Source organism: Oryx dammah, unplaced genomic scaffold (assembly GCF_014754425.2).
Source record: "Oryx dammah isolate SB20612 unplaced genomic scaffold, SCBI_Odam_1.1 HiC_scaffold_22, whole genome shotgun sequence".
NCBI lineage: Eukaryota > Metazoa > Chordata > Mammalia > Artiodactyla > Bovidae > Oryx > Oryx dammah.
The window spans coordinates 15,071,183-15,094,099 of NW_024070206.1; the positions used below are offsets into that span (position 1 = coordinate 15,071,183).

General features: G+C 38.9%; 1 protein-coding gene across 2 annotated transcripts in view; it reads left to right on the top strand.

Annotated features, from left to right (window-relative positions):
• Positions 1-22,917, top strand: part of HDHD2 (haloacid dehalogenase like hydrolase domain containing 2) — a 47,055-nt gene that overhangs the window by 11,405 nt on the left and 12,733 nt on the right. For both annotated transcript variants that reach the window (XM_040264530.1, XM_040264531.1), the window contains exons 2-4: positions 1,229-1,339; positions 5,843-6,051; positions 11,828-11,912. In XM_040264530.1, coding sequence (XP_040120464.1) covers positions 1,239-1,339; positions 5,843-6,051; positions 11,828-11,912 — 395 coding nt within the window. In that variant the 5' untranslated portion in view covers positions 1,229-1,238. The remainder of the gene's footprint in view (positions 1-1,228; positions 1,340-5,842; positions 6,052-11,827; positions 11,913-22,917) is intronic.

Sequence of the window (22,917 nt, forward strand, 5' to 3'; positions counted from 1 at the left end):
CTTGGCAACATCCTGGGAGGGTGAAATGAGCACACACCCTCAGACCCAGCAAGACCTCAGAAATGTTCACACACGTGGCCACTAGGAGACACACACAAGGATGTTCACAGAGGCACCCTTCACTGTAATACGTGCAGAGCTGCCTTAGCCTTCATGGTCAGGAGAAGAGAAAGATAAATTGTGTTTTCACACAATAGAATAATACACAGCAGTGAAAATGACCTATATCTGCATGTGTTAACATGGCTACATCTCACAAGCAATGTGGAATGGTAAAGCAAGTCATGAAGTGTACATAGAAGAACAGTAAAACTAAGCTGTCAGCACTTCAAAATCAGGAAAGTAGTAACTTTGGGGCGGGAAAGAAGTGGACTCAGATCTGAGGGGTACACAGAGGGCTCCAGCTCTGCCGATGATGTTCTATTTTTGAAGTTGAATGAAGGATAAAAGGGATTGTATTATTCTTGATACCTTTTGTATGTCTGAAATATTTTATTATAACAAAAAAATGGAAAAAAAATTGTTTAAACAACTAAAAATGCAGGCAGTCCTATCCTTTTGTCTTTAGATTCCATACAATTCCTACCTCTCCCTTATTATCTTTAAACCGTTATCTTGATACTGAAACTTGGTATTCCCATTATATTCCACTGTCTATATGATATAACTCATAATAAACATACTTTAAAGGAGATATATGCAAAAGGGAAATGGGACATTATAGCATAAGGAAAATTTTTCCTGACTAAAATTGCCGTATAACTTGAAATATCCTCCTCACTGATCTACAAATACTAGTAGCTCTTTGGCTGTATATGCCACTTCAGGATATAACAGTGAAGATTGGCGATTAGAACATTTTCATGGTACATAGCCAGAGCGGAAAAAGATTTTGCCAGTGATTTAGGGCTTCCTGCCATCCACCCATTCTTCAGAGTACATTTTCTCACACATAAAAATAGATGAATGAATTGCTCCATGAAGAATTATTTCAAGAAATCTGAAGTAAATGTAAGCCCTCTTTTAACATTTCCCTTAAGACTTAAGAAAACTTTTATGAGTGAAATTTGGATTTTTGATTTTTAAAAAACATTTCTTTTCTACAAGAGAAGCAGCTTAACATTAAGCAGTATCTTTCTAGATACGAGTGCTATTTTGAAGTCTTACCAGGTTTTAATTGTCCATTGTTTCCTAAACTGTATTTTTAATTTCATTTGCTCTCTCCTAGGGAATGAAGGATGGCAGCACGCCGTGCATTAAAAGCTGTTTTGGTCGATCTCAGTGGCACACTTCACATTGAAGATGCAGCTGTGCCAGGCGCACAGGAAGCTCTTAAAAGGCAAGCTATCCTCCACGTTCAGCTGACAAATATGTTTGTAAGTGCCATTTCACCAAGGCAGACCATTAGCTGAATGGATGGCCTTAAGTTGGCATTTCACCGATTTACCGCAGATACAGGAACTGCCTTGGGCTTAGCTGGAAAACGGATGCATTGTTGTGTCTTCCACAAATTGTTCTCCAAACCTTTTGTTAGGTTCGGCCTTTTGGTCTGTCTTTTTGCTCTTCATGTGTGTCTTTTTTCTAAGTAATGTAAATTTGGGAATGAAAGCTTGAGATTGGAAAATGTGGAATAAGTAGCACTGGAAAAATCGCAGATGAATCTTGGAATCACAGAATGAAACACACACATACAGAAAGGCATAGTTCTGCCCACTCCTCCTTCAGCTAAGATCTAGCACTGAGTGTGCAGCTGCTCAAATCAAATTTAATTAAGGGACTTGAAATTTTAGAATTATCTCCATTAACTAAATTTAATGCTTTTGAAGGTTGAAGATTGTCTTATATTTCTGATGCATTGCTTACCAAAAGTCTAGATAAAAAATGTATATTATAGAAAAGCCTGTTAAAGTGAACTGAACATAAATATTTGTTTCTGAGTATCCTGGAGAAAATACTCCTCAGGACAGTAGAACTAGGACTTCCTCAGAGGCTCAGTGATAAAGAATCCACCTGCCGGCGCAGGAGACACAAGAGATGTGGGTTTGATCCCTGAGTCAATCCCCTGCAGAAGGAAATGGCAACACACTCCAGTATTCTTGCTTGGAACCTTCCGTGGACTGAGGAGCCTGGTGGGCTGAAGTCCATGGGGTCGGACAGAGCTGGACACGACTGAGCACGCATGCATGGCAGAACTAGTAATGTTATTTAGCATCTTATCTTAAAATAATTTAGAGGCGGATTTAAAGTCAGCAGTACTTAGCATGTAGTGCTTTATCATTTTACACCTTACAACCTTCACAGTCTGCTCTTATTCAGGGAATCTCATGACTAGTATCAGTGCCAGGTATTGTGGCAAGAGAGCAGCACCGACTTGGTGTTCTTTCCATGTGGGGCTTCAGCAAGTGTGAGATTAGATCTGGTAGGCATCAGTTGCAAGCTATTGATGTAACTGGGAGTCGTGGTGTTCTTTTACAGGCAGACAGCAACGTGTTGTTTAAGGCCCAAATTAAATCAGTTGGAGAGTGGGACTTTCTCTTGACTCCTTGCCATGGTCTTTCTCAGGCTTTCTAGGGAAAAGGTTACCTGTTTATCAGTTTGCTCTCCTGTTGGACAAGTGCTTGTACAGCTTCAGAGATGAGCTTTCTGGTCTGGATGGATAGAAAAATCTAATTTCTGGTAAATAATGAATGACATCTCTATGTACATCTGTAACCTGTGAGCCTGCCATTCTGCAGGGGCCAGAGCCTACAAATTGTCCTCTCACTGGCACAGGCGGGTCATCACCCCAGAGAGATCATATACTGTCACTGCCAGTTTTGGTTTCTATGGAAACAAATAGCTTTAGGGAGGTTGAGCGACTAGCAAAAAGAAAGGTTGTTTTTAAGTTCTTGTTAGAAATAATATGATCATTTCAGTACTTACACTTGTTCATTTTTCAGATGATAGTTATATTAAAGTGTTCAATTTCTTTTGAGAGATCTTAAGCACTTAAATTTAGTGTGTTTTTAGGCAAAGCCACCACACAGGTATTATAGAGAGAATCATGATTATAATGAAATATTTAATCATATAAAGGTATTGAATGCTCTTTGAGTAAATGCTTAAAAATCTCTTGTTTTGTTTTCTGGCTTATTTTAAATTATGGACAGTGCTTTTATGCCTTTCGTCTGTTCGGGGCAGGCATAAAATATATGGTGTGCATGGCGTGCGTGAGCGCTCAGTCATGTCCAACTCTTTGCGTCCTTGTAGACGGTAGCCCGCCAGGCTCCTCTGTCCGTGGAATTTCCCAGGCAAGAATACGGGGCTGGGTTGCCATTTCCTACTCCAGGGGATCTTCCCAGCCCAAGGATGAGACCCACGTCTCTTGCATCTCCTGCATTGGCAGATGGATTCTTTACCACTGTGCCACCTGGGAAGCCCAACAGGGTATTGATATCAAAATTTTAATTGTAGGTCAATTAAAATTAGTTTTAGATTAAAACGCTGTTGTTGTTCAGTTGGTAACTCGTCTCTGACTTTGCAAATCTTGTGGACTGCACCATACCTGTCCTTCACTATCTCCTGGAGTTTGCTCAAATTCATGTGCATTGAGTCTGTGATGCCATTCAACCATCTTATCCTCTGTTGCCCCCTTCTCCCCCTGCTCTCAGTCTTTCCCAGCATCAGAGTCTTTTCTAGTGAGTCAGCTCTTCATATCAGGTGGCCAAAGTATTGGAACTTCAGCTTTAGCATTAGTCCTTCAATGAATATTCAGGGTTGATTTCTTATAGGATTGACTGGTTTGATCTCCTTGCTATCCAAGGGACTTTCAGGAGTCTTCTCCAGCACCAAAATTCGAAAACATCAATTCTTTGACATTCAGCCTTCTTTATGGTCCAACTCTCACATTCATACATGACTACTGGAAAATATCATAGCTTTGACTATATGGACCTTTGTCGGCAAAGCAATGTTTCTGCTTTTTAATATGCTGTCTAGGTTTGTCATTGCTTTTCTTCCAAGGAGCAAGCATCTTTTAATTTCATGGCTGCAGTCACTATCTGCAGTGATCTTGGAGCCCAAGAAAAGAAAATCTGCCACTGTTTCCGCTTTTTCCCCATCTATTTGCCATGAAGTGATGGGACCAGATGCCATGATCTTATTATTTCAAATATTGAGTTTCAAGCTATCTTTTTCACTTTCCTCTTTCACCCTCATCAAGCAGCTCTTTAGTTCCTCTTCACTTTTTGCCATTAGGGTAGTGTAATGTCATCTGCATATGTGAGATTGTTGATATTTCTCCTGGCACTCTTGATTCCAGCTTGTGATTTATCCAGCCCAGCATTTCGCATGATGTACAAATTAAATAAGCAGGGTGACAATATATAGCCTTGTCACGCTCCTTTCCCAGTTTTGAACCAGTCCGTGTTCCATGTCTGGTTCTAAATGTTGCTTCTTTTTTTTTTTAAAGAACTGGTGCTTCCTGACCTGCATACAGATTTCTCAAGAGGCAGGTCATGTGGTCTGGTATTCCCATCTCTTTAAGAATGTTCTACAGTTTGTTGTGATCCACATATTCAAAGGCTTTAGTGTAGTCAGTGAAGCAGAAGTAGATGTTTTTGCTTTCTCTATGATCCAGCGAATGTTGGCAATTTGACCTCTGGTTACTCTGCTTTTTCTGAATACAGTTTATACATCTGGAAGTTCTCAGTTCACGTACTGTTGAAGCCTAGCTTGAAAGATTTTGAGCATTACCTTGCTAGCGTGTGAAATGAGCACAATTGTGTGGTAGTTGAACATTCTTTGGCATTGCCCTTCTTTGGGATTGGAATGAAAATTGACCTTTTCCAGTCCTATGGCCACTGCTGAGTTTTCCAATTTTGCTGAAATACTGAATGCAGCACTTTAACAGCATCATATTTTAGGATTTGAAATAGCTCAGCTGGAATTCCATCACCACCACTACCCTTGTTTGTAGTATTGCTTCCTGAGGCCCACTTGACTTCACACTCCAGGATGTCTGGCTCTAGGTGAGGGACCACATCATTGTGTAGGACCAGGAAAAAAAATTTTTTTTTAATTAAAGCTGGACTACTATAAATTCTTTCTCTGATACCTGATTGCCAGTTTAGGTTCCAAGAAGTAGATTATGAAATCAAAAGTAGATTATGAAATCAAAAGCAGATTATGAAATTTTGTATGAAATTTTACATACAAAATCCTATATGTACATAGTTAAAGGAGAAAACACATTCTAGTCTGTCTATAAAAATGACATGTTTCTTTCTCCAAGTAGTTTCTGTTTGTAAACTTAGTAGCACATTAGGGCTTAGCCAGTGTCTAATTGGCTCAGAAGAAAGAACTCTTGAGATGTCCTCTGTCTCTTAGCATAGGGGGTCAGACCCTGTCCAGAATGCAGGCCAGAGTTCGTGTCTCAGCCCTATAGCTGCCAACTGTGTACAGCTGAGCCCAGTCATTATCCTGTAGGGCTGAGTTTTCTCTCCTTCAGAAGGTTACACTAGGTAGATAATCTCAAGATAACTTTCACCTCATTCTGTGAGTACAGTAGTTACTCAGCTTTGGGTCTTTGTTTTCACTTCTCTGCTTAAAACCTGGTAGTGAAATTCAGTTAAAAGTATAGAAGGTTCTTGAAAAGGTAGTCTTTATAGCCTTTGTAGATAAAGCGGTCCACAGGGTATGGATAAGCTCTAAGCAGTTTTGGACAGGTTATAAACCTATTGGCCATAAAGACACTCAGTGACTTGCCTTTCATTTTTTGACCTTTGGCAAGGGCTACCAAGTTAGGTTTTATGGGGCTAGAATGGGAAAACTGCCTGTTGACACCTGAACTGTACTTTTCTAGGTTACGTGCCACTTCTGTAATGGTTAGGTTTGTGACCAACACAACCAAAGAGAGCAAGCAAGACCTCTTGGAAAGATTGAAAAAACTGGAGTTTGATATCTCTGAAGATGAAATATTCACATCTCTGACTGCCGCCAGAAACTTGGTAGAGCAGAAGCAAGTCCGACCCATGCTGCTGGTTGATGATCGGGCTCTACCCGATTTTAAAGGTAGGAGGCATTTGGAAAGATTTAACAATTAGCTCTTCATATCTGCTTATAAGTCACTCTTAAAACTGGATGTTTGGAAGCATTTATTCAGATTTCCTCTTACTGAAATAGTCAACAGATACAGTGTTTCTCAAACCTGTTTTGACTGCCATCCACAGTAAGTGAAACACATTACATAGAAATTCAGGACATATGTATGTGTACCTGTACATGTTAAATAATACTTACTCTTACTGTGTGACATGTACTCTGTTTTCTATTTAGTTTGAAAAGTGAAAGTGTTAGTCACTCAGGACTCTTTGTAACCATATGGACTACCCTACCAGCCTCCTCTGTCCACGAAATTCTCCAGGCAAGAATACTGGAATTGGTATCCATTCCCTTCTCTCATTTCGCAACTTCGCAACTCAGGGATCGAACCCAGGTCTCTTGCGTTTCAGGCAAATTCTTTACCATCTGAGGCATCCTTTACCATCTTTACCGCCCTTTACCCGGGAAGCCCATTTTCTGTTTGGTTTACTTGTGTAATTTTCATGCTGCTTAGAGCCATTCAGATTAGTTTCACATCTACTGACGGATCATGGCCCACAGTTTGAAAAAGCACAAGTCAAGATTTCTCTGAGCATTCCTGTCCTCATTCCTGGAGCCACTGTATTAATTTGACTAGAAAAGATAAACCAATATCAACATGTTTAAAGATAGATGTCATTCTATATAGTGTGAAGCTTTTGCAATGACCATGAAATATTTTCAACCAAGGAAAAATAAAACTTTTCTCTTGGAAAAAGCCTAAACTCTGGAAAAATATCCTAGTGTTATGAAGCTTTGCCATATTGCTTCTTTTTATAGATGATAGAGTGAAGTACACAATATTGACAAAATAAGTATAAATTATAAATTCATCATTATAAAGCCGTGTTATAGATTTATAAATAATAATTGGGAAACCTATGCATGGACAAATGCAGAACCTCAACACTTATATTACCAGGAAATATAACTGTGTATCAGTCAATTATTATTTGCAAGAAACAGGAATCAGCTTTGGCTGAATTAAATGAAAATAAATTTATTAAAAGATCTGATGGAATATAAAATGGCACAGCTCCTTTGGAGAAGAAGTTGGCAGAAGCTCTCAAACCTGCATGGGAAGCAGTACTGCCTATTATAGGCCTGCAGCTGCTAGATGCAGTGACAAATATGTATGAGGGCTTATGAGTAAGGTGGGTCATTATGACCTTATTTGGACCTCATTATGACCTTAGAAGATTGGAAACAAACGAAATGTTCATTGGAAGAGACTAATTACAACTAGGGTATTTCCACAAAATGGAAGGAATGCTTTGTAGCTGAAAGGTAAGTGATAACGAATTCTATCTCCTGATAAGAGTGATCTTCATAGGATATAGTAAGTGAAAAAAGTAAGGTTTAGAGCACCTTACAGATTTTCTGTGTAAGAAAATGAGAGGGAAATGGCTATGGCTATGAATGTATTTGTCTTATATTCGTGAAAGGAAGCTGAAGGAAGATAAGTGAAAAACTAGTAAAAATGGTTATCTAAAGGGGGAGGGCAGGAAGAGGAGATGTGATCTCTCTAAAAAGAAGTACGTTATTATCTAGTTTTGATATTGGAACCAGGTGAATATTCTACATATTTAAAAGACAAAAAGTTAAAAAACAAGCCAATCCTTAAAAACCAAAAACAGAAACAAATGAACTGTATATAAAGTTGATGACATAACCACTCAAAGAATTACTTTACATGACTTTAAAATACAGTATTCTGATAGTTCATACATAGGGGATAAATTGAAGGATAAAAGAACTGCAAAGAAACCTAAAACTGCGTTCAATAGTCTTAGTGTTTATTAGTAGTGTTGATATTATTTTATAATTCTGGGTACATTACACGATAAAGTGGTAGTTATGCTAGTATTATTAGTACTCCAGACTTTAAGTGTAAGTGAAAAAAAAAATACAAATATAAAAATCAAATAAGGTGTGTGTTAATTTTGAATTAAAAATATTATGATCAATTCCCTTGTTCTTTTAAAAAATACATACTATCTAGATCTACTAAAAAGGCGTAGAAGCAATGAAACCCTGTGGTTAAACTATAGTGTCTACTATGATTTCCTACTTTAGTTCTGTGAAGAAATGGGAGATTCTAGGTCCACAGGGATTGCATGAGTCTGGGATAACTTAATTTTTAGCAAGGAAATTATTGAAAACTAATAAAGTCTTGGCTAAAGGACAGTGAAGCCAATTTGAAGGGATAATTTGAGCATGAAAAAGAATAATGCTTGTAATAGATTGCAACACACCTTATATACAAAATGATTAAAATGATAGTCAACCCCACAAAACTCATTGGTCACTATTGGAGGTTGTTAGGGCAGTAACTCATTCTGAAAATTGGCAAATGAAACAAGGATTTATCCTGCCTTTCCTATTTTAACTGTATTTTAGAGTAACTAAACATTTGATGAGAATAAGTTCTTTATAGAAGAGTTCTAGCTAGTAAATGCAGAAAGAATGGCAGAATTAGAAAATCACATTTGCCAAACCCTAGTGAAATAGGCAACAGTGTCAACAGATTTTAAACACAGTAGGTGAAGAATTGATGAGGAGGTTCAGAATGGAGGGATCATGCTGACACCACTTGAATCAGCTGATCAGTCTTAGCATCACTAGATGAGGAACAGCCAGATCCCTTGTGCTTCGTGATGTGATACAATAGAACGTTGATAGCATCACCTATGAAATAACCTTGCTTAGTAATTGAATGTGAACTTACAAAACCTCTAGATCCAGTTACTGGTTTATATGAAATAATAAAGAGTAAAGGAACAAATTAAATGATAATCATAAGCAACCAGTCGAATCCAGAAAGTAGGACTTTTTCCAAGATCAGGTGCTTTAGTAGATAAGATTGACAGAAGACTGCTACTGTAGAATGAGAAGTAAAGGATAACAATGAAATACTATATACAGACCTTTTTGGGTGTCAATTACATATCAGATATAAAAAGACGTTTTTGAGACATTTGGAGAGATTCAAATGTGGACTAGGTATTGAGTGATTAATAAGAATTATAACTGGGCTTCCCTAGTGGCTCAGTGGTAAAGACTCCACCCGCCAATGCAGGATACACAGGTTCGATCCCTGATCCAGGTAGATCCCACATACCATGGGGCAACTAAGCCTGTGGGCCACAGCTGTTGAGCCTGTGCTCTCGATCCCGGGAACAGCAACTAGTGAAGCCCATGCGCCCCAGAGCCCGTGCTTCTCAAGAGACGCCACCTCAGTAAGAACACAGCACAACTGGAGAGCAGCCCCTGCTCTCTACAACTACAGAAAGGCCCACACACAGCGATGAAGACCCAGTGCAGCCAAAAATAAATGAGTAAAAATATTATCATTAACTTTGATAGTATAATGTTAAAGTTTTTTTTTAGGTCTTTATCAGTTAACAATATATACTGAAATATGAAGGGGTGAGATGATGGATATCTGGGATTTACTTTTCAAAGACTTTAGAAAATGTAGAGAATCATAGATACAATTGGCAAAATGTTCAGTTCAGTTCAGTCGCTCAGTCATGTCCGACTCTTTGCGACCCCATGAATCACAGCACGCCAGGCCTCCCTGTCCATCACCATCTCTCGGAGTTCACTCAGACTCACGTCCATCAAGTTGGTGATGCCATCCAGCCATCTCATCCTCTGTCATCCCCTTTTCCTCCTGCCCCCAACCCCTCCCAGCATCAGAGTCTTTTCCAATGAGTCGACTCTTCACATGAGGTGGCCAAAGTACTGTTGCAAGAGAGCATCAGAGGGCAGACACACTGAAACCATAATCACAGAAAACTAGTCAATCTAATCACACTAGGACCACAGCCTTGTCTAACTCAATGAAACTAAGCCATGCCCTGTGGGGCCACCCAAGATGGGTGGGTCATGGTGGAGAGGTCTGACAGAATGTGGTCCACTGGAGAAGAGAATGGCAAACCACTTCAGTATTCTTGCCTTGAGAACCCCATGAACAGTATGAAAAGGCAAAATATTGGTGACTCCTAAAGCAGGGTGATGGATATATCAGGACTCATTATGAGCTAGTCTTTCTATTTTTTAATATCATTAATATGTCTGCAACAACAAAAAAGACTGTTTGGGTGGCCTATAGAACTAACTGCCCAGTGTGGGGCTGGGGGTAAGTCTCTGGGGCTGGGCCCCAAGCAGCAGTATGCAGCACCTCGCGTGCAGAACTGATTGGACATCCCCAGTGTGCCTCTGCACACTGACCTCTGCAGCTGGCTTGCTGACCCCAGTGGCACTGGAGATTGGAAGGTCCAGCTTGCCCTCCTGCCTCAGAGTTTCCAGTGGCATTCTCCAAGTTGCTTTATGTTCCTAGCTTCCATTGTAGAGCCCAGGGTGGGCGCTTTTGATTGGCAGAACCTCTGTCTCAGGCCAGTACCCATAGCTGCAGAGGGGCTGGAAATAAAAGTAGGCAGTGTTTTCACCCCCTCGAGAGAAGGTGAGATCTGCTCCTCACCAAGCCTTATGAGCTAGTGGATTCCCCGGTTATGAAAATGATATTCAGAAACTGGGCTGCCAAAAATAATGACACATACATTCTGTAATTAGTATATTTATATTTCTGGGCCAGCTGAAGTACTGCAAAAGTTTTTTATCCAGACCTTTTACTTTACTTGAAGAAAGATTCTGGTTGTGCAGCAGTGAGCTGGAGTTGGCACATCTAAGCAGAATCCCTGGTCTGGAAGAAATCTTTGTTATTTAGTGTAAGACTGAACTGGCAACATGGAAATACCCAGAGTCGATGGGTTTTTGAAGGGAATGGAAATATCTTGGCTAATATTGAATATCTTAGCTAGTAGTAGATGGAGAAAATAAAAAGAATACAAAAACTTCAGCTTTTAACTCTAGCCATTGATTTTATTTTCTCCCTTCAACAAGGTGCAACCAGTTACTCAGTACTCGTGGCTGCCAGTTAGGAGGGAATTGAAAATCTTGACTATCTGCTCTTTCTAACTACTTCTTCTCACATTTTGGTAGAATTGATCATGAGAATGCTTAAAGGCAGGCAATAAGAGAGGCAAATCGGAATCGGCATATGAATAATGCACTGACCCTTCAATCAGAGTTTTAATAACTGTGATGGTGAATACCCTCGTTTGGTTCTTGTATCTAAAGTCTCGTTATCAGGTACCAAGGCCTTAAAGCATGTTTTCATTATAGAATGATATTTGTGGAACTAAACGTGGATTAGGTATGGTGTAGAAAGCTGTAGGATCTACAGTGCATTCCATGTTTATCATGACTGTGTGTGCCTCCGCTATGTTGGCTCAGAAAGTCTAATTTTCTTTGCCTCTTAGCTTTCCAGTCCCTCATCAGTTGCTATTGATCTGATAGCTCATAGAGAACTGTGGCTGTTCTGACTGATTTTAATGAGTAAAGCTTTTTGAAGTTACAAATTGTTACTTGTTTGAGAACCTCAGGTTACAAGTTTTAGTTCAGATCTTCTAGTTACTCAGTAGCTGTAAGACTGCAAAAGTAATATACAAAACTACGAGGAGACCTTTTTTTCTTTTAAGTATAGCTCATACTTCCAAAGTATAGTGGACAGGATAATCTCTTAAACTTCAGATTATTGCTACAACAAAAAATTGGACTTGGTTGACTAAAACTGCTTTATTATAAATTGTGACATTACTGTTAATTGCATTTTTCAGTAATTTTTTCTTCACATTTTTAGGAATACAGACAAGCGATCCTAATGCTGTGGTCATAGGATTGGCACCAGAACATTTTCATTATCAAATTCTGAATCAAGCCTTCCGGTGAGTCTTTAGCTATTTATTTTTCATGTGATCATATACTCACTTCTTCTCTTCTTTTTCTTTTCTCTAAGTAATTTTATTCATATATTTATTTATTTTTGGCTGTGCTGGGTCTTCATCGCTGTGTGAGCTTTCTCTAGTTGTGGTGAGCAGGGGCTACCCTCTGGTTCTGGTGAGAGGGCTTCTCATTGTGGTGCTTCTCTTGTGGAGCACAGGCTCTGTGGCTTGTGGCCTTCAGTAGTGGGGGCTCGTGGGCGCTGGCGCACGGGCTTAGTTGCTCTGAGGCATGTGGGCTCTTCCCCGTCACAGATCGAACCTGTGTCTCCTGCATTGGAAGACAAATTCTTTACAACTGAGCCACCAGGGAAGCCCCCCTTCTTCTCAAGCCTTTGTACATGTTTTACTTTCTGGCTACCTAGATTCTACATGAGAACAAATATCTTAAAGATCGCTTCAAGATCAATGTTAAATAATATTTAATACTGTCTTAGTTTTTTTAAAAAAAATATCAATATGTTAAAACGCAGTGATCACTGCTGTTTTTCTGGTTTATAGGATCAGTATTCTGGGGCAGATATTCATAGTCAAATTCCAGCTCTTAAGCTAAGAGTTTTATCTTTTATTGTCACTCCTGTGACTCTTCATTAACTGTCATCTCTGAAGGAAAGTAATATCCAGGCTGACTCACCCGTAATAGTAAGTGCAATTCTCCCTCCAGTGAGAATCCAGGCTATCAAACAAAGTTGTCAGGTTTGACCATACTTTCAAAGAAAGTATTTGATGAATGATAATGGTAGGATGATCTGGGATTTTGGGCAGTAGGGAAGAAGAAAATCAGGTTCTAGTAGTGTCAACATGACTTGATAGACGGTTGGGTCAGGGGTGAAGTAGAACGTTGGGTCAGGGGTGAAGTAGAACCGTGGGTCAGGGAGGACATCGAGATGTCTAAGTGCATGTAATGGAGAATGTGCGCTGTGTGGGCTTAGGAGGTGATGCGTTTAGGGTGAGGTCCTTTAAACTGTGGGCCTCTAAGTGGAGGTGTTTCAGCGGCTGATGGTAGAAATTGGAGGACCATACAGGTAAAATGTTATAAATCTTCACTTGTGTGTGTGTTTTACCTATAGGAACGTCTTACTGCTGTTTCCAAAAGACAAGCTGCCTACTGGTTCTCCTACTTCCTAAAATAAACTGAATCAAAATTTATTTGCAAATCTGCTCTTGAGTGAGACTGATTTAATTTTTCCCCTTGGATTTTTCATTTTTATAAACTTTTCATTTTTTATCTTGCCTTTTACTTGTTGGATATTAAGCAGTGTGATTTGCCTTTAAATTTATGACAAGTTAAGTAGTCCTACACATTGCGTAGATGTACTTTAACTTAAAAAAGATTTCTTTAACAGCTTAGTAAATTTTTGGAATTTAACATCATTTTCTTACCAGTGCAAAGGTGTTCAAGAATCACTTTAACTTATACTTGATGTAGAATTCACTTCTTGATATAAATATATGTCCTAGAATCAGAATGTTAAAACTTGTTACAAGGTTCACACATCGGGGCACATTATTTGATCTTGAAGATGGCTATCCTCATGTACAATCTGTGTGGCCGGAAATAACACTACTGAATACCCTTTTGTCTGTGACTCTCAGTTACTGTGATAGTCAAGCCTTCATTTAAATAAAAACATTCACTTTTTATAATCGCTCAGTAGACATTATTTCCCAGAGATCCACTACTATGCCAGATTACTTGAGTATTAAAATTTCTTTCCTTCACCTACTTCAGTTTTCTGTTCTAGCTTCTTTGGGGATAGAGGTACAAGGGGATTATCTCACCTGCTCCTTAAGTAAGGTTTGTAGCTGTACCAAAAGCAGTTTTCATTTGAAATAGAGAATTTGCTATTATTTCTTACTTCCGAGTTTACCCCGTACTACATTTTATTCAGTTCTTGAACCACAGAATTCAAGGAGAAGGTATTGATTGATTTTAGCTGGTAATTTGGGAAGGACATATTTAATAGGAAGTTGGGAGGTCTCTGTCTTAGATAAATACTAGACTCAGGGTAATAAAAATGTATGTTGACATAATACTGACTTTGTAATTGCTCGGATGCTGTCTTAATTAGTACACTTCCCTAACCATATTGATTTTTTTAAACACTACATTTTAAAGCATTATAATGCACTTATAAGTCAACTCTAATTTCACAAATGCACTTAACAGCTGGGTGGAAAGTTAACAGAAAGATTTTAGGTCTTGCCCTTTTTTGCATATTGATGTCTCCACAGAGACTGTGCCTTCCAACCAATGACTACAGCTGTTTGGATTGTGAGTGACAAATATAGACATCTCAAATGAACCACCGATTAGTTAAATTGCTATTCAGGTTTATAATGAGAATATACATTGGATTTTAAATCCTGTTGCATTGAATACTAGCTTTAGAGGCATATTACCCATAGACAAATACATCAGCCTTCCATGTTACACAAATATGTCTAAAATGTCTGAATAAAATTCAGAGCACTGAATTTTAAAGGATTGATTTTAGAGAAGGATAGGAACCACCAGTAGGGAATAGAGGTGATTAGGGTTTGGAGTTTATGAGACATTCAAATCCTAAAAGCCATTGATGTCTTTTTTCCTTTTGCCTAGTACTAAAAGATGTATACAGCCATGAAATTAAAAGACTCTTACTCCTTGGAAGGAAAGTTATGACCAACCTATATAGCATATTAAAAAGCAGAGATATTACTTTGCCAACAAAGGTCTGTCTAGTCAAGGCTATGGTTTTTCCAGTGGTCATGTATGGATGTGAGAGTTGGACTGTGAAGAAAGCTGAGCGCCAAAGAATTGATGCTTTTGAACTGTGGTGTTGGAGAAGACTCTTGAGAGTCCCTTGGACTGCAAGGAGATCCAACCAATCCATCCTAAAGGGGACCAGTCCTGGGTGTTCACTGGAAGGACTGATGCTGAGGCTGAAACTCCAATACTTTGGCCACCTCATGCAAAGAGTTGACTCATTGGAAAAGACCCTGATGCTGGGAGGGATTGGGGGCAGGAGGAGAAGGGGATGACAGAGGATGAGATGGCTGGATGGCATCACCGACTGGATAGACATGGGTTTGGGTGGACTCCAAGAGTTGGTGATGGACAGGGAGGCCTGGCGTGCTGCGATTCACGGGGTCACAAAGAGCTGGAAACAACTGAGCGACTGAACTGAACTGAAAAGGTATAAAGTGTAATATAATAAATACCCATATGTCTGTCAACCAATTTAAGAAATATAAGTTATCAACATGTTTGTTATCCCATATATATCCCTCCTCAATTTTGTTAGCCAAAGCCCAAAAGTAATCAGGATTGTGAATTTTGTGTTTATCATTGCATTTCTTTATACTTGTAACCCATACATAAGTATTTCTGGACAATATATTGTATTATCTTGCATGTTTTATACTTTATATGTTCATCAGTTTGCTTTCTTCTCTAGAAATAATGTATGATTCATCAGTATGAATACCTGTAGGTCTAGTTCATTCATTTTCTCAGTTGTCTTATACCACCTTGTAGGAAGGTCCTTTTTTATCTTCTGACCTATTAAGGAAAAAAAGCTTGAGCATTTTAGTAATGGACCAATTTTAATTAAATTTGATGTCATCTATTAGGAGAAATGCTACCTGGGCAAGCAGATCACTTAAGCTAAATGAACTTAGCATTAACAAGCCCCAAAGTAAGTAATACATCATTGTGGAAATTTTGAAATGCTCAAAAAAGAAATGTGAATAAACAGATTCTCCACCTAAGAAATCTACAATTAATATTTTAACATACAACTAGTTTGTTTCCAGGAACCTATATATAGCCAAAACTGAGAATGTATATATGCTGTGTGGTAACTTGCCTTTTAAGTTTTTCTATATGCTTAAATATTCTTCTAAAACATACTTGATTCCCAGAGCATATTCCACTTTAAAATGTGTTGTGCGTTTCTGATTATTGGTTATTTCCAGGTTTATGAGTTAATTTTTTAAAAAACTTCTGAACATGTTTGTTAAGCAATGGTATGTTTCCATAACATGTTTTCTCAGAAGTATAGTTGTGAGATCCCAGGAATTTAAGGAAAAAACTACATGGAATTGCTTAACCTAAGAAAAGTTCACAGAAAAAAATATTTTTCTAAATTAAGAGCAGCTGTTCTCCAGCTTCACTAGGAGCTTATTAGAAAGTTGTTACAGCTAAAGATAAGTGACATCACAGCTTTCATATTTAAATGCAGAGATGAAGGCTGCTTTAAAAAAAAAAAAGTTTTATGTTTTGAACACTTTGTTAATGACTTCTTTCCTATAATTGTTACAAGGTATGAGAATCCTTCAGAAGTCTCCAGTTCAGTTCAGTTCAGTCGCTCAGTTGTGCCCGACTCTTTGCGACCCCATGAATCTCAGCACGCCAGGCCTCCCTGTCCATCACCAACTCCCGGAGTTCACTCAGACTCACATCCATCGAGTCCGTGATGCCATCCAGCCATCTCATCCTCTGTCGTCCCCTTCTCCTCCTGCCCCCAATCCCTCCCAGCATCAGAGTCTTTGTCCAATGAGTCAACTCTGCATGAGGTGGCCAAAGTATTGGAGTTTCAGCTTTAGCATCATTCCTTCCAAAGAAATCCCAGGGCTGATCTCCTTCAGAATGGACTGGTTGGATCTCCTTGCAGTCCAAGGGACTCTCAAGAGTCTTCTCCAACACCGCAGTTCAAAAGCATCAATTCTTTGGCGCTCAGAAGTCTTAGAGGTATGCAGAAACCAGGTTCTCCTGTGTTTTGGGAAGAAATTCTTATCCCCATAAGTGATTTCTGTTGAATGTTGGATTGTTTTCCTTTCCCCTTCTCATTAAGAAAAATAAAAAGTTTTATATTTAATATATTTAATTCCTTAGAAAGGGAAGAGGAGAAGGGGAGGGGAAAAAACTCAACAGAAATCAGTTTCTGCCTTTGTACAACAACTCCTGAATCTTCTGAGAGCCCTGGCATAAGGAATTCTAGAATAGTGTGGCAGCAGGGCTTAAATTAGAAATATTTCTATGGGTTTTTTCTATTTTGAAAGAGCTGACTGCTATGCAGTCTTTTTAATTAAAGTCCAGACTATAAAAATAAAACACTCTGGAGATGACAAATTGTTTAAGGCTTAAGAACTTGAGTTATTTAAAGCGTTCCATTAGTACATGCAGAACAACAACTTTATATGCCAATTTGAAGATCACAGAATACCGAATTGAGTTTAATGTCAGTTACTACTCATTTTTTAATTAAGTGGGGAGATTCTTTTATGATCAAGGCAGTTCTTGCCACTCGTAAGCAAAAGGTTTAGGTGAGTAAACTACATAAATACAGTGTTACTGATCTTTAAAAATTTGATGTATAATCTATACAGTAAAGTATACAGATTGTCAGTGTGTACAACTCAGTAAAAATTGACACATAGATACAGCAGCATAACCCCTACTCTGATCAAGATACAAAATATTTCCAGCACCCTAAAAGGTTCTCTATTCTAGTCAGTACCACAGCTTCCTCAGGGAAACCGTTACTCTGACTTCTGTCAATATTGCAAGTTTTCGATCTTCATATGATTGAAATCATACAGTTGTAGCATTTTTTTATTTTGGTCTGCTTTTGAGATTTACCCAGGCTGTTGGATGTAGCAGTACTGTGTTTTTGTGTTTCTTTTGTTCTTTATTTTTCTTGTGGTATTGTAGTCTTCTGTATGGCAATTCCACGATTTATTCGATCAGTAACGGACATTTGGATTTTTCCATTTTTGGCTCTTAAGAAAGCTTCTATGAACATTCGTCTACATGTTTTTTGGGGACATACCCATTTATTTCTTTGGGGTCTGTATCTGGGAAATTACTGGATAACAGATAAGGGCCTGCTTAGCTTTCGTCAGTATTGCTAAGTAATTTTCCACAGTGATTTTATGGAGTTATACGTTCCCACCAGCTATGAACCAGAGTTCCACCAGTCTCTCCTTAGTCTGTGTCACTATGGCTTAGTCTGTGTCACTATGGCTATTCTTTCTGGTGTGTATAGTGGTATCTTACTGGGTTTTAATTTGTATTTCCCTAGGGAGTAATGTTGCTGAAGCCTTTTCACATACTGGCCATTGGGTAACTTGTTTTGTGATCTCCCCATTCAAATCTTTTCTCCTTTCTGAGGGTTATAGTTTTCTTAGAGGTTTGTTGGAGCCCTGTGTGTGTTGTGTATACAAGTCTTTGGTTGGATATATGTCCTACAGATATCTTATTTCTGTCGGTGGTTTGCATTCTTTTAACAGTATGAGAACAGGATGTTTTAAATTTTGATGGAGTCTAATTTGTCAGTATTCTCTTCTGTTGTGCTTAAGAAATTTTCGCCCACCTCAGGGTCATGAAGATATTCTCCGTATGTTTTCTTCTGCAAGCTTTATTGTTCTACTGTTAGCAGTTAGGTCTAGGGCTTGTTTTGAATGGATTTTTATGAATCGTGTGAAGCAAATTTCACTTTTTTCTTTACAGATATCCCCTTGTTTCTGCAACATTTACTGCGTTAGATCCATTCTTTCAAGAGCCTCACAGAATTGCAGTGATGTTTTAGTGCTTTGACATAAATCAAGTGACTGTATAAGTGTGGCTCTGTTTCATATTTGTGCAGTTCCACTCTGTCTTGAATACTACAGCTTTACAATAAGTCTTAATGTCTGGTAGTATACATTCTTTAACTCAGTCCTTTTTAAGATTCTACATCCTTTCCATGTGAATTTTGGAATCAATTTGTCTCTTTCTACCAAAAAGTCTCACTAGGAGTTTGATTGGTCCTTCATTAAATCTACAGATTTGGGTATAACTTACTGAATAATAATGTGCTGCCAGTGTATGAAAATGGAATATATCTCCATTTATTTAGATTTTATTTTTACATTTTTCAGCAGTGTTTTGCAATTTCTAGAGAATAGGTTAGTTATTTTGTTAAGTTAACCCTTCTATTTCCTGTTTGATGTGATGGTAAGTAGTATTTTGTTAAATTTTGTTTTTAATTGTTCACTGCTAATATGTAGAAATATGATTGAGATTTTGTATGTTAACCTTGTGTTTATTCATTGACCTTCTTACATTCACTTGCTAATTCTAATAATTTATTTGTAAAATCTTTTGAATTGAATTTTCTACATAGATAATTGTGTCAACCACAAATAATGACAATTTTACTTCTCCCCTACCAGTCTTTGTATTTTCATTTGTTTTTCTTTATTATACTCTCTGGGACCCCAACTACAATACCAAACAGAAGTGGTGATAGTTGGTAGCCTACTATAAGTGAAAAAATTGCTGTGTTAATATGACATTGGAGATATTCTGGGGGTTTCAATTAAGTGTTGATGGGATTCTCTCTTGATATATTTAATGATTTGCTATTGTTTTGATTTGAACTTTTAGTAGTTTGCGTTTGTCAGATTGATTGGTATTCGTTGTAATTGTATTGAATGTCAAGGGTTTTTTGTTGTTATTCTGGCTCTTTTGAGGGATGTGTGCGGGGCCTTTGTTGCTGCATGCTGGCTTTCTCTGATTGTGCCAGTGGGGGTGCTCTCCAGCTGTGGTGCACAGGCTTCTCCTTGCTGTGGTTGCTCTCGTTGCAGAGCATGGGCTCCAGGGAACGGGCTCTGTAGTTGTGGGGCACAGGCTTAGCTGCCCCACCACAGGTGGAGTCTTCCCAGACCAGGGATCAAACCCGTGTCCCCTGCGTTGGCAGGCAGATTTTTAACCGCTGGACTACCAGGGAAGTCCATGAAGGTGAAGATTTTGGCATCATCTAGTTGTTGTTCTCAACTCTGGACATTTGTGCTCCCAGAGGGACACTTGCCAATGTCTGGAGACATTGTTGGTTGTCATAACTGGGGGAAAAGAGTACATCTAGTGGGTAGAGGCCGTAGATGCTGCCAAACATCCAACAGGGTATAAGCCAGCCTCCTCTCACAATAAAGCATTTTCCAGTAAAAAATGTCAGTGCTGAGGTTGAAAGACCTAATCTGATTCAGTTCCTTCATTTGATAAGAAACCGAGACCCACAAATGTGAAGTGATTTGCTGTTACCTATTTTAAGTAGCACAGACACTACCCTTCCCATATTTATGAATAGAAATAATTATCATTACTGTCAGATATTATGAAAAAGTTTGCATGTATCATCTTTATTCCCCAAAAAGGTAAGCATTATTCTCCATGTTACAGATCAGGATCAGGATACTGAGGAATATGGTGCTTCATCCATTAATGAATTTATTTAGTAAGTATCTAGTGAAAGGTGCCAGAGTTTGTTTGGGCTTTTTTTTTTTAAATATAATTTTGTTTATTTATTTTATTTTTGGGGCTGTGTTAGGTCTTCATTGCTTTGCGTGGGCTTTTCCCTAGTTGGGGCCAGTGGGGGCTACTTTCTAGTTGTGATGTGCAGGCTTTTTGTCGTGGCAGCTTCTCTTGTTGCAGCGCACAGGCTCGAGAGCGCATGGGCCTCAGTAGCTGTGGTGTGTGCGCTCAGCAGTTGCGGTTGCTGGACTCTAGAGCCCAGACTCAGTAGCTGTGGCCTATGGGCTTAGTTGCTCCGCGGCATGTGGGATCCTCCCAGCCCAGGGATTGAACTCACGTCTTCTGTATTGGCAGGTGGATTCCTTACCACTGAGGCCCCAGGGAAGTGCCCCATTGCTTCTTTTTTATTTTGCTTTGGATTTTTTTTTTTTTTTTTGAGGTAAGAAATACAGTGATGAGCAAAACTGATGGGCATAATGGAGACTATATTGCTAGCAAGGAAGACAAACCAAACACAGCTGAGTAAGAATTATAAACTATGGAAAGTTGATAGAAAGGAAAAAAGATGAGATGGAGCTGAACTGTGAGGAGGAAGTCCACTTTGTAGGGAGGTTGGCAGTGGCGGCTTCTGTGTGCTCCCTTCAAGCTGAAATCTGACAGGTAAGCAGAAGAAAGCTGTGTGCAAAGTATGGGGCAGTGTTTCAGGAGGAGGGAACAGTGTGTGTGGGGGCTGAAACAGGAAAGAGTTTGATCTTTTGGATATGTGGTCAACAATAGGGACGGTGTCTTGAGATTGGAGATGTAAACGGTGGCCCGATGAGGCCAGTCCTCACCGGCTGCAGAGAGGACTTTGGATTTATACCCTTTGCAGTAAGAGGTTATTGAAAGGTTTTTAAGCTGAGCAGGGGCATACATGATTTCGCCTGTACTTTTAAAACTCCTGCTATTGCCTGTGCCATGGGTTGGTATAATAGGGCAACAGCAAAAAGCAGGAAGATGAGTTGACTATTGCAGAGATTCAGTAGAGAAAGTAAGACTGGAGACGTTTTTGCTTTTCTTTTGGACTCGGAAGTTATTGGATGTGCTAATAAAGGGATATGGAAGGGTGAGGGAAAGGAAGAAATCAAAGATGACTGCTAGGTTTCTGGCTCGAGCAATGGGGTGAATTTACTAAGTTGAGAAAGGTTGGGGGAGAGTCGTTTGGGGGAGTGGGAAGAAAAGGACTCAGTTTGATGTTGGGCAAATGTGAAACTTCTGGCAGTTGCTTAAGCTGCCATGTATGTAATTTCATTTCCACATGCTCCATCTTTAGCAGAAATGGTAAAAAGTTGATCTTGTTTTTTTATTTTTTTCTAGAAAAGTGGTTTTCTGGAGTTCTGGGTTCCTGCTCTCCTTGATCTCAGCTGGCATTGCCCAGTGATCTTGTAAAATGGGGTGTGCTGGACTTGGTGTTCTTTACCATCCCTTTCAATAATGTGCTCCCTGGCTAGGTCTTTTTTATAGTGTTTTCCCTTTGCCTACATGGAATTGATAGCCAAAGATTTCTGCATGCGGCCTTCTTGATGCCTTTTTTTCTTGTTTCTTGTACCTCAATGGACTTACAGTCAAATAGAGATAGAAAATCCTCAGATTTCTTGCTGACGCATTACTTCTGATAACAAAGAAATCAATTGCCCTGCCTAGGAAATGTACAAACACCTCTAAGTAGTATGGTGTCTATTTTCTCATATTTTTGGAAGTGTTAACTATTTAAAAAAAACTTCTAATCTGTGTCCTAGAAAATAATTTACCTTTCAGTCTATCCTGAACATCCCTTGGCTCCTGCAAAGATTCAGTAAATCTTCTGCTATACAGAGAAAAATGACAGAAGCAGGAACCACTTCGCTGAGAGATGCCTGTCTTCTCCAGGCCCATGTGGAACCAGTTCCCATTTAGAGAAATGCAGGAACCCACAGTTTCAGTCCTTCCAGGGAAGGCACTAAAGCACTGCCTGGGAATTAAGTACACACATCAATCAAGCTGATAAGTCTTATACCCAGTTAATATATAATAAAATATTAACAAAGCTAAATCAAATGAGTTTTTAGTTTAGCTGTGTAAGTGAAAAGCAATTTTGAGGTCTGTTGCATAAAGAATTCCAGTTCCGTGGTAGAGTAGCAAATAAATGGGATTGGGGGTAGGATGACAAGAGGGGAGATAGATAAATCACTCATTATTCTCTCCTTGCGATCAGCTGTGGTTCTTTAGGGCCAGCATAGTGGCCTTATCAGGTTTCCTAACCATTGGATTTTAAGATCTGCTTAAGAAATAAATTTGTATTAATATTAGAGAATAAATTTGAAGGATCCATCCTGTGCTGTGAGCAATTCGTAGTAACTAACAATAAGGCCCTGTAATAGGCCAGTATTGGTTTTTACTTAATAAAATATTTAATCATAAATGTCTGAATCCTGCATCTCCCACAGGAAGGCATTTCCATGCCCACTGACAAGAATAGTTTAGCAGTTTCATAGTTGAGCGCTTAATTACTCATAATTGTGAAGGGTAAGATGTGATGAATTCTGCCTCAATGGACATACTAAATATTTTAACTAAGTAGATGACTTAAAGTAAATTAAGCTAGTGAGATCATTTATTCCATTGGTTAAAAGCAGCTTAAGAAGACTATCATGT